Source organism: Eriocheir sinensis, chromosome 15, assembly GCF_024679095.1.
Source record: "Eriocheir sinensis breed Jianghai 21 chromosome 15, ASM2467909v1, whole genome shotgun sequence".
NCBI lineage: Eukaryota > Metazoa > Arthropoda > Malacostraca > Decapoda > Varunidae > Eriocheir > Eriocheir sinensis.
The window spans coordinates 4,965,617-4,977,395 of record NC_066523.1 but is presented as its reverse complement, the minus strand read 5'-3'; the positions used below and the strand labels follow the sequence as shown (position 1 = coordinate 4,977,395).

The following is an 11,779-nucleotide window of genomic DNA, read 5'->3' as shown; positions in this document are numbered from 1 at the left end:
GCTAACGTGACACCGATTTTTAAGAAAGGAGACAAAAAAGTACCAGGTAATTACAGGCCCATTAGTCTAACTTCGGTTGTAGGTAAGCTACTTGAGGGCATAATTAGAGACAAAATTGTGAGTTACCTTGAAAGCCACTCATTAATTGGGGACTCACAACATGGCTTCCGAAACAAAAGATCCTGCCTATCAAATCTATTAACCTTTGATAACGACCTCTTCACTGTTTATGACGTAACCAAATCACTGGACGTAGTCTATCTTGATTTCCAGAAAGCGTTTGATAAAGTCCCGCATCATAAATTACTTTACAAATTAAAACAAATAGGTATTGACGGTCAGGTAAACCAGTGGATCGCGAATTGGTTGAGCAACAGACAACAAAGAGTAGTGATTGACGGATTTAACTCAGAGTGGGCGCCTGTCACTAGTGGCGTCCCTCAGGGCTCGGTTCTTGGCCCAGTGCTCTTCATTATTTACATCAACGACGTGGATGTTGGACTCAATAACCGCATTAGTAAATTTGCAGACGACACAAAGATTGGTAACTCGGTTCTCACTGAAGAAGACAGGCAAAGCCTCCAAGAGGATTTGCACAAAATTTCAGCTTGGTCGGATAGATGGGAGATGCCCTTTAACGTAGACAAGTGCCAGGTCCTTCAAGTTGGAACGAGGAATAAAAAGTTTGATTACGAAATGCGCGGCGTTAAACTCAAAAGCGTTCAATGCGTCAAGGACTTGGGGTCAAAATCGCGTCAAACCTCAAATTCTCACAGCAATGCATCGATGCAGCACATACAGCGAACAGAATGTTGGGCTTCATTAAAAGAAACATTTTATTTAAGAATAAAGATGTAATACTCCCGCTCTACAACAGTTTAGTCAGACCCCACTTGGAATATGCGGTACAGTTTTGGTCTCCTCACCATGCAAAGGATATTGCTAAATTAGAAGGTGTTCAGCGTCGGGCAACGAAAATTATCCCTTCCTTGCGCAACAAATCCTACGAAGAAAGGCTTTCACCCTTAACATGTTCTCTTGAGAAACGTCGCCTCGAGGAAAACTGATCGAATGTTTTAAAATACTTAATGGTTTCACGAATGTAGACAGATCAACATTGTTTATGATCGATGACACTTTGCGCACGAGGAACAATGGCGTAAAACTCAGATGTAGACAAGTAAATTCAGACTGCACCAAATTTTTCTTCACCAACGTTGTAGTGCGAGAATGGAATAAGCTCCCATCATCAGTGGTCCAGTGTAACACGATTGACTCCTTCAAAAATAAGCTCGACCGTCACTTCCTTCAACTTAATATCAACTAGAGTAGCAATGCAACGTTTTGGAGTCTTCTGATTAATGTAAAATCACTTAGGTTTAAGGACAGACCACCAAGTCTGGACCATGGGGTCTGTGTGGTCTGATTTTCTATGTAAATCTATGTAAATCTCTCTCTCTCTCTCTCTCTCTCTCTCTCAACTATCAATCAATCTCTCTCTCTCATGAAAAAAGTATTTGATACAAGGCATTAAATTTTCCATGACTTGGAACAACGAAAATCAGAGTTGAACATTTTCATAATGATCATGACTTGTACACTTGTGTTTAGTTTGTATTTCATGTCACTTTATGTGCTCCATTCATCAACCTGTTTGGGATTACAAAGAATACCAAGGAGACCCTCCTTGCCACCATCGCTATATACAATAAGGGAGAACGGTGATGAGTCGGCCACTTTAAAAAAAAAAATGTTTTTGGAAAAAAACTTAAAGTACGTAGCCTATAGTGCGATTTTTTTTTATCTCAAAATGTTCCTTCAACAGCTGGGTCTTAAAGTTGTTAATATGACACCCGCAGCTATTTCCAGTTTTCAGATGTAGGTGACGAAACAAGTTTTTAAATGGTCCGAACCATCCCCACCCATGGTGATGGTTTGGCCAGGGAGGTGGGATGGTACGGACACTCGAATTATTCGGCATAATATTTATATAACTTAAGTTTGATTGGCTAGTAAACAAGAATATATCTATTACAAGACATTTTTATAACCGCAAAAGTATCCTCCCAATATTTATAGGAAAAAGAGAATTAAGGAACGGTTGTGTACTTTTTGAGCGAAAAGTCGACCAAAATGTGAAATTGAGTTATACACACCGAAGAATGAAGGCCCGTTATGAACACCACTGAATGCCGAAAATGAAGGTATAGGTTGCGGCAACATTTTCACAAAGTTTCAGCGCGATACGGTGTTTTTTTTAAAGGGGCAGGGGGCGTGATGTGTTTACGCTCGGTCATTTAAAATATCTTCCCAGACACCTCCCATTCATCTGTCAAACATTTTTTTTTTTTTTTGAGATTTTACGGATTATTTTCAAGAGGCATTTAACAACCATCCCAGAACAGTGGGAGAGGAGAGGGAGGGAGAAAGCGATGGGTATAGTATTTCCATGTGAAACGGGCCGGTGGGGTACGTGGTGGCGGCTGCAGGGTCAGCCTCGCCCCGCACCTTGCCACACACTCAACACCTCTCGCTTCCTTTCATATGTCAGCTATTTACTACCTTTAAATGAATTTAATAAAATTGGATAATCCAATAAGGTCATAAAGTATTAAGATTGTTTCGTTTTTAGGATAATAACAAAGATTTTGTATAAATACCACGCAGCCGCCACGACCCCACCCCTCTAGAACCCTTTTCCATTTGCAAGGGAAAAGTGACACGGCAGTGTGTTGTATGGACACATAATACTTCATAATCTGGAATAATACTGATGGGGCTTCGCCTCCCTCGACCCCCTTCTATACTCTGAACGTCACTTGTTACTGCACTGCATTCAGGGACCAAAAAACAATCCATGTTGTAAGTATTAACTTCGCCAGAGGAGGCGACCTTCGCGTGAATATTATCCAATCAAATGTTGACTTATTTAATTTTTCATTTCATTTAGATTAAAAAAAAAAAATCCGAAGTCCGAAAAAATCGAAAATCCGCAGCACTTTCGGTCCCAGGAATTTCAGATAAGGATTCTCAACCTGTATTAGTACCATAATTATTATTTTCAAAATGACACAGGTTTACTCCTCATCCACATGTCTATGTTGCGGCTGTGTTTGAGCATGCAGCCCGTAGATCAATCCTTTTCATTTAGGTATAGGCTACGTGATTTCTCTTTTTCTTTACAAAGTGTCCGCACACGTGCTTAAAAGTGCAGAGAAAATAACGCTAAGAAACAGCTTTTTTTCGTTGTTTTCACACGTATTGCTGGTACGCTATAATCACAGCAGCGGTCGATCAAGGTTGTATTAAGATTGCATTATTGACAATAGTTTTATACCAGCTTTATTTCGTGGCATAAATGAAACATGTTCAGTCGGTGATTACTTAGTCATACTCAGAACCCAGAGTGATGGAGAGGCTTCCCTCGTGGATGTGTGTTGTGTGGTACCACTGGTTAGTGTCCACGAAAACTGAAAAAGAAACAGCCATTTAGTTAAATAATATCTTCTTAATCCCTTTCTTTCCGTCCTACCACTTTTATTGTGGAAAATATGTTTAAACAAGTTATTGTTCTATCCTTTGCAAATTGTTAACATATGTAAACTATACTAAACATAAACCATTATATCAGTATTACCATTACGTCCTTTAAACACATGCAGTACTTCTATAACCCAGACATTCCTACTCCTTCCTCTATACTCCATCACCACAGAGTACGCTTTCTATTATAAGAGAGAGAGAGAGAGAGAGAGAGAGAGAGAGAGAGAGAGAGAGAGAGAGAGAGAGAGAGAGAGAGAGCATTTTAATACCAATGCCTTTAGTCCTGAAAATAACCTTACATATCATTCAAATATTGTAAAGTCTTGAAAGATTATAGCTCTTAATTATTTGGTTTCCTTACGAAAGGAAGCTCACTCTAATATTCAGAATTATACTTCCTTGGTTATAGAATTTTATGGCACTTACTAATGTCCCCTCTGTGCACTGTGACATTGAAGGGCTGACAAATGGACTGGCATTCCGGCACAGGCCGCAAGTGCCACGTCTTTGTACCCCTTATCTGGGCCTGCCAGGATGGCCGCTGCACGTAGTCTAGCTGGAGGAGATAATTAATTAATTACAAGGCGTTGAGAAGGTGCGTGACTGTACGAGTGTATGTACAATATTTACTTACCTAATTACATCGGGATGGTCCTTCGCCAGAACTTACGTGCCAAGCAGCTCCAGGTCCGGGACACCCCATGAATATCCAATCCAGCGCTGACGATTCAGCAAGCGCAGGCAGGAAAGTCGGGCGAGGGGCCAGCTGCCGTAACACAGTAGCTACCCCCGGGGAACAGTTACTCCTGAGGAGGAAACGGCTTATCTCTCTCTCTCTCTCTCTCTCTCTCTCTCTCTCTCTCTCTCTCTCTCTCTCTCTCCACACACACACACACACACACTTTGAAATATAATAATTTAACTATCAATTAATGATGGAATCATGTAAGAGGGATGGATAAGTGGGCTACATGGCTGTAAACGAGAAAATAAATGAGGTTGAAAGTTCGGGGTAAATCTGAGTGAGAAAATTTTTAATGGAAAGAAAAAGGTTCGAATGTATGAATAAGTCACATTGATTTGAGTGTCTTATCTCTCTCTCTCTCTCTCTCTCTCTCTCTCTCTCTCTATATATATATATATATATATATATATATATACCACCTGGGACCATGGGACCCTCTCCCCGCATGTCCGGCCGTCCATCTGACTGACACCACACCCCGGATGGGGCTCGCAACAATCAGTGGGAGAGGAAGTGACCTTCGTCAGTCACCTTCCTCACTGCCGCTTTTAAAATGGAGAATCGATGCAAATAAAAGGGAAGAAACCTCCAGCACCTTAAATACCTGGGATTGATGCAAACGGTGATACTGGCCAATTAATAATAGTATACAGGCAGGATGGACAAATTGGCGCGCCGTATCAAGTGTACTTTGTGAATAGATTTCATTACAGTTATAGGGAAAGTTATATAAGCCTGATGTGAAACCTGCGATGATGTATGAACTGGAAACCATATCAATGAGAGAAGACAGGTGAGGTAAGTTTAACTGAGCCCCTGCAGGGCTGGGGTGCATCCCATGAAGGTCCTCTTTACAACAGGCCTATATTGTCAATGTTACTATTTTTTGTATGTAATGGTTCAACAATGAAGATGTTGAATTCCTGGATGTGATACAGAGGCTATGATGAGATGGGCGTGTGGAGTCATAGGAGAGTAATGGATTAGAGAGTCAGAACATGAAGAGCGAAGAGTAAAGGATGTTGGTAAAACTACAAGATCGTAGTAGTATTAGCAATGAATGGATATGTGAGACGAGAGAATGATTATTATGTTCGACAAAGTGTTGGAAAAGGAACCATATCGAAAAGGACGGCCCTGAGGTGGAGGGACTTATTGAAGTTGACCAACGGGAGATGAGGTACGTCTCTCTCTCTCTCTCTCTCTCTCTCTCTCTCTCTCTGCATATGAATATAATATATGAAAAACATATATATATATATATATATATATATATATATATATATATATATATATATATATATATATATATATATATATATATATATATATATATATATATATATATATATATATATATATATATATATATATATATATATATATATATATATATATATATATATATATATATATATATATATATATATATATATATATATATATATATATATATATATATATATATATATATATATATATATATATATATATATATATATATAAACACGTCATGGAGTTTGTTGACAACTGCAGTATATAACCAAATACTTACCATCCAAAATACCAGTGTTTGGTGCCGCGACGTGCAGCGGCGCGGGCAGGATGCATGGAGAGGGCTGACCTAAGGTCCAGAAATTCACTGCGGAAGGGCAAAAACTGACAGTCTTCCGCGACAGCTTCATAGGAGCCCTCGATACTGTTGTACAAACTCTGTAGGAAGCCCACCGTTAGCTTGTCAAGGGCTGGCCAGTGGGCGGCGCCTCCCCGCACCACAAGGGGTTGCGAAAGATACGCCCACCGACCGAACTCCTCTTGCGTTATATTGGCACTTAGTTCCATGGCACCACCTACAGCGCTGCACACGCGCTCACATTTTGTGTGTGGCCGAGTAGCTTCCATTATGATGTAATTATTTCGAATGAAGCATTTAGAGGTAACCAACTTACCATATATAAAGGCACCATAATAGAATACTGCAACACCTACTATCAGAGCCACTAGAGCCCCCACTAAACCCCACTGCTTGGCACTCATGGCTCTACCAGTGGCACCCGCGTATTTACATTTATTTTTATTGTCACTATGATGCAGTTCCTTTTTCACCACCATATATGTACCCCTGATTTCCTCTAGGGTGATGCCAGCCTCTCTTGCCCTCTGGAGCTTTTTGGCGCACAAGAGGCGAAGCTTGGTAAGGGCGAGTGTGGCATCATTCTCCGACACATTATTATTCTCCGACATCCCCGGCCGCCCACACTCAACTGAGGGAGGCGGGATGGGGCGGGCGGGAAGACGCAAGTGAGCTCTGGCAGCTCTGCCACTCCCACAGGAAGTTTCCACATTGCTTTTTATGACTGATTTTACTCTGAATGACAACGAAGTTTATTTTGTATGAATTATGTAGCATTTTGATAATCACCATTATTAAGGCTTCCTATGATTTATTTGTTGTAGCCGGAACTTAGGTCGCAAAGGGGGCCATGTATATGTGTTGGCATATGTAGTGGCGGGGTAATTTTGAGGATACGGATGTGCAGGGATATGGCAGCATAACATTTCACCGGTAAGATACAATGATTTTTGTGGCGAAACATTACGTAAGAGTCGAGAAAACTGGGCTAGAAAATTAGTGACCCAAAAGAATGCGAATGATTGCCTATAGTAGTAATTTCAAGGATGCATCTGTAATTAATTTTCCATGTTTTTTACACACAAACAGATCAAATTACTGGAATGTAGAGGTCTTTGGGTGCAATCAGAAATGCAATGAGCACAAAGTTATTTCCCAGAACATGTGAAATAAATGCAATTCTTGGTAGAACCAAATCGCCTTCAACCACTCTCTCTCACTCTCATTTTCATTATCTGTCCCATTTTAATTCTCCCATTCTCAATCTCATCCTCTCTCTCTCATTCTCATTATGTTCCATTTTAATTCTCTCATTCTCATTCCTTTTCTCATTCTCATTCCCTCTCACTCATTCTCATTACCTCTCTCTCTCTCTCTCTCTCTCTCTCTCTCTCTCACAGGAGTTAACTTCTTTTATTTATTCCACTTTTGTAAGTCTCTTTTGTTATATCTGGCGATCAAGCCATCTCCAGCACTCAACAACGTATACTATTTCTCTCCCTAAAAACATAAAACCAACTTCCCACAGTAATTGGTGCCTGACCTGTTGATTGCATTTTCTCCAATTACTGGTTAATATACCTCTAACAATAACATGCATGATTGTGTAACATGGTTGGTTGATGTCGAGTCAAATATTAATTTGTTATTTGCATATGGGTAAGTTCTCCTTGCCCCAATATTACCTTCTATTTACTCATACTGAATTTTGGATCAAATCTGAGATTCTCTATATAGACGGCTGTACACGTTTCTACATTAAAAGTAAGACCATGGTCAATATATAATAAATATTATACAGAGGAAGTGTGAGAGACTGAGGCAGGTGTTGAACATTTCTTCTCAGTTTGCATGGAATAAAGACAAGGTAATGCTGGTGTTTTCTATCAAAACCTGCACAGACAATGCTTAGTACATATACTACAGCAGTTGAATAACTAATAACATATGTTATGTGGAAGAAATAAGGCAGACAAGCTCATTTACGGCAACGATCTGGGGGCGAGAAATGCAATGGTTTGGTTGCATTTGGCTGGCTCCGCCCACTGACTAAGATCTGCCCCCTTGCTTCACCTCACAATAAAGAGTGATCCACTGATGGCCTCTCCATGTATTATTCCTCCAAGGTATGTGGCGGTGTAACTTTGAGGATACAGATGTGCGAGGGTTCACGTGACGCATGAGACTCCCCTTCGTATACCAATCATTTTGACTTACTGGAAGGGATTTATCCATGGAGGAAACAGACATCAATACACTGTCTGCTATATGGCTTTGCAACATGAGAAAAGTTTAACTGAAGGATGACTGAAACAAAGAATTTTATCTCTGATCTTATGGAGCAATATTATTGAGTATAGTGCAAAATCTTTTAATTAAAAAATAAGAATGCAATGGAATGGGTGTTTCATTCAAATGATGCAGGATAATATCAACATATACATGGGCTGCCTTTTAAAAAGAATGTATAGAGAATTCAACCAAAATCTGTATTGCAGAGTTCAAAACAAAATATATATGCTACTTGATAGGCCTGGCACTAGACAGTAATAATAATTTAATATTAATAGCCATGGCAGCTATATATACACCACCCTTTAAGATTTTGCCTTTAAAGTGCACTGCTTATGGTTCCCTGATACTACAGGTCACATTGGCAGGTGTTCTTTTCTTTAAGTCAAATTGGCAGATTTTCTTTTCAATGAGCCAACAGGTAGTTGCTTTCTATTCCAGGATACACATGCAACTGTTACTTCATCCAGGTCATAGTGTGAGCTTCTCTCACATCCCATCAGCAGCTGCACCCTTCCCACATGTCACACAAGCAGTTATTTTCTGTAGCCTATGTCACACTAGCCCTGTTCTCTGCATATGTCACACCAGCAGCTTTTCTCTGTACCTTAATTATGTCACACCAACTGTTCTCTGTAACCCATATCATATACACCAGCAACTGCTCTCTGTAGCCCATGTCACAGCATCTTCTCTCTCCCTATGTTGGACCCTTAGCTGTTTCCTCCCCCATGTTAGACCAGCAGCTCCTTTTCTTCCAAATTTACTGTACACTCATTAGCTGCTGTTCTCTCCAGCTGTTGAGGGCTGTGACTCCTCTGTTTTTAGGAGCTTGAGCTTCTTGAAGTATCTGCTGATGTCCTGCTTGACATATGGCTTGGTAACTAAGCAAGTTGGGGTATTTTCTGGCTGTTCTACCCACAACTTATGGTCCACTGCCCCCTCCTTCAATTTCTCTGACAGCTGTCTTAATTTGGTTTCATTGTCTACTCCCAGTACCACCTGCAAGACATTTACTTCACATTTATAAGGCAAGAAAAGAGTTTGATTAACAACCATGCTGCTTATAGTGGTTAATATTTGCATCATAAGTAAGTGTTTCAGAGGTCAAAATTGAAAAGAGAACCTTACATTGTGACTTCTTTAAAATTATTTTGGTCAGTCGGATTTGAAATTGAGAGATTCAGTTTAATTGTCCAATTTAGTGTTATAATAAAACAGTGCTAACTTTGTGCATGTTGTCCAGATCTGCCAAGTAGGTCTTCATGTTGTCATCATTGTGGAAGAGGTGGGTGACTGCTGCAGTTGCATGACAAGCTTGGGCAATAACAGCTCCCAGTGGCCAGGCTAGGCAAGTGAACAGATCCTGCCGCACCACCACATACTGAACCAGTCCAGGACCCATGCCAGCCATGATGGTTTTCTTTAAGTCTGATTGAGATAAGACAATCAATTATTAATTCCAATATCAAACCAGTGTAGTGCAAGTTTATTTATAAAAACTAGCAAATTACTTTATAAACTCAGGTAAAGAAACATCTAAACAAAAAAGTGAATGATTAATAACGAAATGTCACTATAAGTGAATAATTGAAAGAGAAATGTTACTATAAATTGCCTATTAATTTATTTGTTCATGTTTACATATAGCTTTACACCCCTGCACTATAGTAACTAATGGGGCACTGTGAATGACATGACTACTGTTGTAAGAACTGCTCCAAATAGAGGGAAAAGTTTTCACTTCAACATCCAGTATATCTGCAACTTTTTACACCTTGGAAATTTTGGGCTTACTTCTCCAAAGTGACTTCACAAACACTACATAAGAATAAGTTTTGTTCTCATAAACAGCCCACTTTTAGCTATATTTTTGGACTGCAGTGGTGACACTTATGAGGATGACACTTCCTGCCAGATGATTAAGCTGAACACAAGAACATCTTGTCTCAAATATGGAGAACAAGGAAGAAAAGAAATAGGACAGTTATAACAAAACACTTCATGAACTGCCATTGCAAAGGCTATAGCTTTTCATCTACATTTATATCTCATAGATCTGGGCTAAAAGATTTTTTCTCTTTTTCTTTATTGTTCTTTTGTTATGTTTAGTATTCATAGTGAGGGCAGCTAGGCAGAATTGAATTTGTGGTAAGATGGTGGGGAAGGCAAAGCCATTGGGCTGCTATTATTGTGGCCCATTCTTCCACATTAATTGAATAGATGTAAATGATCAGTGCTGGTTTTAGCCTTTCTGAAGCCCTAAGCCCTTTTGAAGCCCCCCTCCCCCCCCTTTGGCACCTCTTTGTTCATGCTTTATTTTTCCTATGTATTCACCCCACAAATTATATCCCTGTCCTAAGCAATATAAAGTAAACGAATACATATAATTTTTGCTTGAATTTGTCTAATATTATTGTTTATAGAACTTTTTTTCATGAGGGAGTAATGTAAAGCACCATCTTGACATGCCCAGTTATCTTTCTTGTATACACATCCTAAGGCCCCCCCCCATGATCAGAGGCCCTATGCATTGAGCACAGTGAGCGTAAAGGAAGGGCCAGCACTGTGAATGACGATGACTTAATGGTCTTTGTCGTAAAAGAACTTGGAATTAAATGGTACTGAATGCACTATGTAGCCAGGTTTAGCATCTTTTGCCATTAAATTAATAACTAATTGCTAATAAATTATCAACCCATGGCTGCTTAGTAACTTATCAATGCTAAATTAGTAAATTAGCCACACCATTTGAGGCAGTTTGACATGGTGCAGGTCAGCTTGGCAACCTTCGCCATACAGAGACAATGGCAGTCACTCACCTCCATACATAATAAAATAATGACAAATAGCTAAATGAACAGGATGAATGTGGAGAGAGATCTTCCAAACATTCTCCATTTTTGGATTTGAAAGTAAATGTGTTTTTTTCAAATTGGTATTCTATAACATACCAAAAAGGAGCGTGCCGATGGTATAAGGCCGCGATCTATACATGAATCTTGGGCGAGTGCCTACCATCCAAAGACCAATATTAAGAGTTACATCAACGAATACATATAGCAACTAATGGGGTATATAAATGAACGTACAGGGATAAATGCACGTCCTCGGGCAAGATCTAGCTGAGCTTACAACTTCTTCCTCGGTGTTATAGAGGTTTAGGCCAAGAACTGGAGCCCCAAACGTGCAGTGAGATTGTTGGTCAGCTTGGCTGGCAGCCGCTGCACTCAGGAAGAAGGGGGAGGGGTCGCACCTCTAATGTAAACAAATCACAATTTTGTGTAAAAGCTGAAAAAAAATCTGCTACCTTTAAAAAAATAAATATTTAATATTATCGTCTTTCTCCCTTGGGGTATATCCCCAACGAAAAAAAAGAGATTTTTTTTTTTGGTATTTTTTTTTCGTTGGGGATAAAAGATACTGCTCCATTTATCAGCTAGTGCCTAGTGACTTTTGATTGATTGATTGATAGTTTATTGTTGTAAGTAAACAACAAAGGAGAAGGGAGGTTTGAAAACAGTTTTCTTGTTTCTAATCGACTGAGTAAAGCAAAAATATATTCA

At 39.6% G+C, this 11,779-nt stretch overlaps 2 protein-coding genes across 4 annotated transcripts; both read right to left on the bottom strand.

Annotated features, from left to right (window-relative positions):
• Positions 1 to 3,325: 3,325 nt before the first annotated feature.
• Positions 3,326 to 7,602, bottom strand: LOC126998804 (uncharacterized). Of its 2 annotated transcripts, XR_007752994.1 has the most exons (5): positions 5,844 to 7,602; positions 4,214 to 4,349; positions 3,970 to 4,099; positions 3,638 to 3,725; positions 3,326 to 3,470 (listed from the first exon to the last, which is right to left on the bottom strand). XR_007752994.1 is itself a non-coding variant. In XM_050860886.1 (4 exons), exons 1-4 carry the CDS (start codon positions 6,530 to 6,532, stop codon positions 3,385 to 3,387), a joined length of 1,041 nt encoding a protein of 346 aa, XP_050716843.1. In that variant the 5' UTR covers positions 6,533 to 6,569; the 3' UTR covers positions 3,326 to 3,384. The 2 variants fall into 2 exon arrangements, 1 of the variants encoding a protein (XP_050716843.1); XM_050860886.1 differs by lacking the exon at positions 3,638 to 3,725 and having other exon boundaries at positions 5,844 to 6,569.
• Positions 7,603 to 7,742: 140 nt separating this feature from the next.
• LOC126998809 (putative peptidyl-tRNA hydrolase PTRHD1) lies at positions 7,743 to 11,499 on the bottom strand. Of its 2 annotated transcripts, none has more exons than XM_050860897.1 (3): positions 11,349 to 11,499; positions 9,442 to 9,644; positions 7,743 to 9,215 (listed from the first exon to the last, which is right to left on the bottom strand). In XM_050860897.1, exons 2-3 carry the CDS (start codon positions 9,625 to 9,627, stop codon positions 8,991 to 8,993), a joined length of 411 nt encoding a protein of 136 aa, XP_050716854.1. In that variant the 5' UTR covers positions 9,628 to 9,644; positions 11,349 to 11,499; the 3' UTR covers positions 7,743 to 8,990. The 2 variants fall into 2 exon arrangements, with proteins under 2 accessions (XP_050716854.1, XP_050716855.1); XM_050860898.1 differs by having other exon boundaries at positions 11,306 to 11,469.
• Between the last annotated feature and the right edge of the window lie 280 nt (positions 11,500 to 11,779).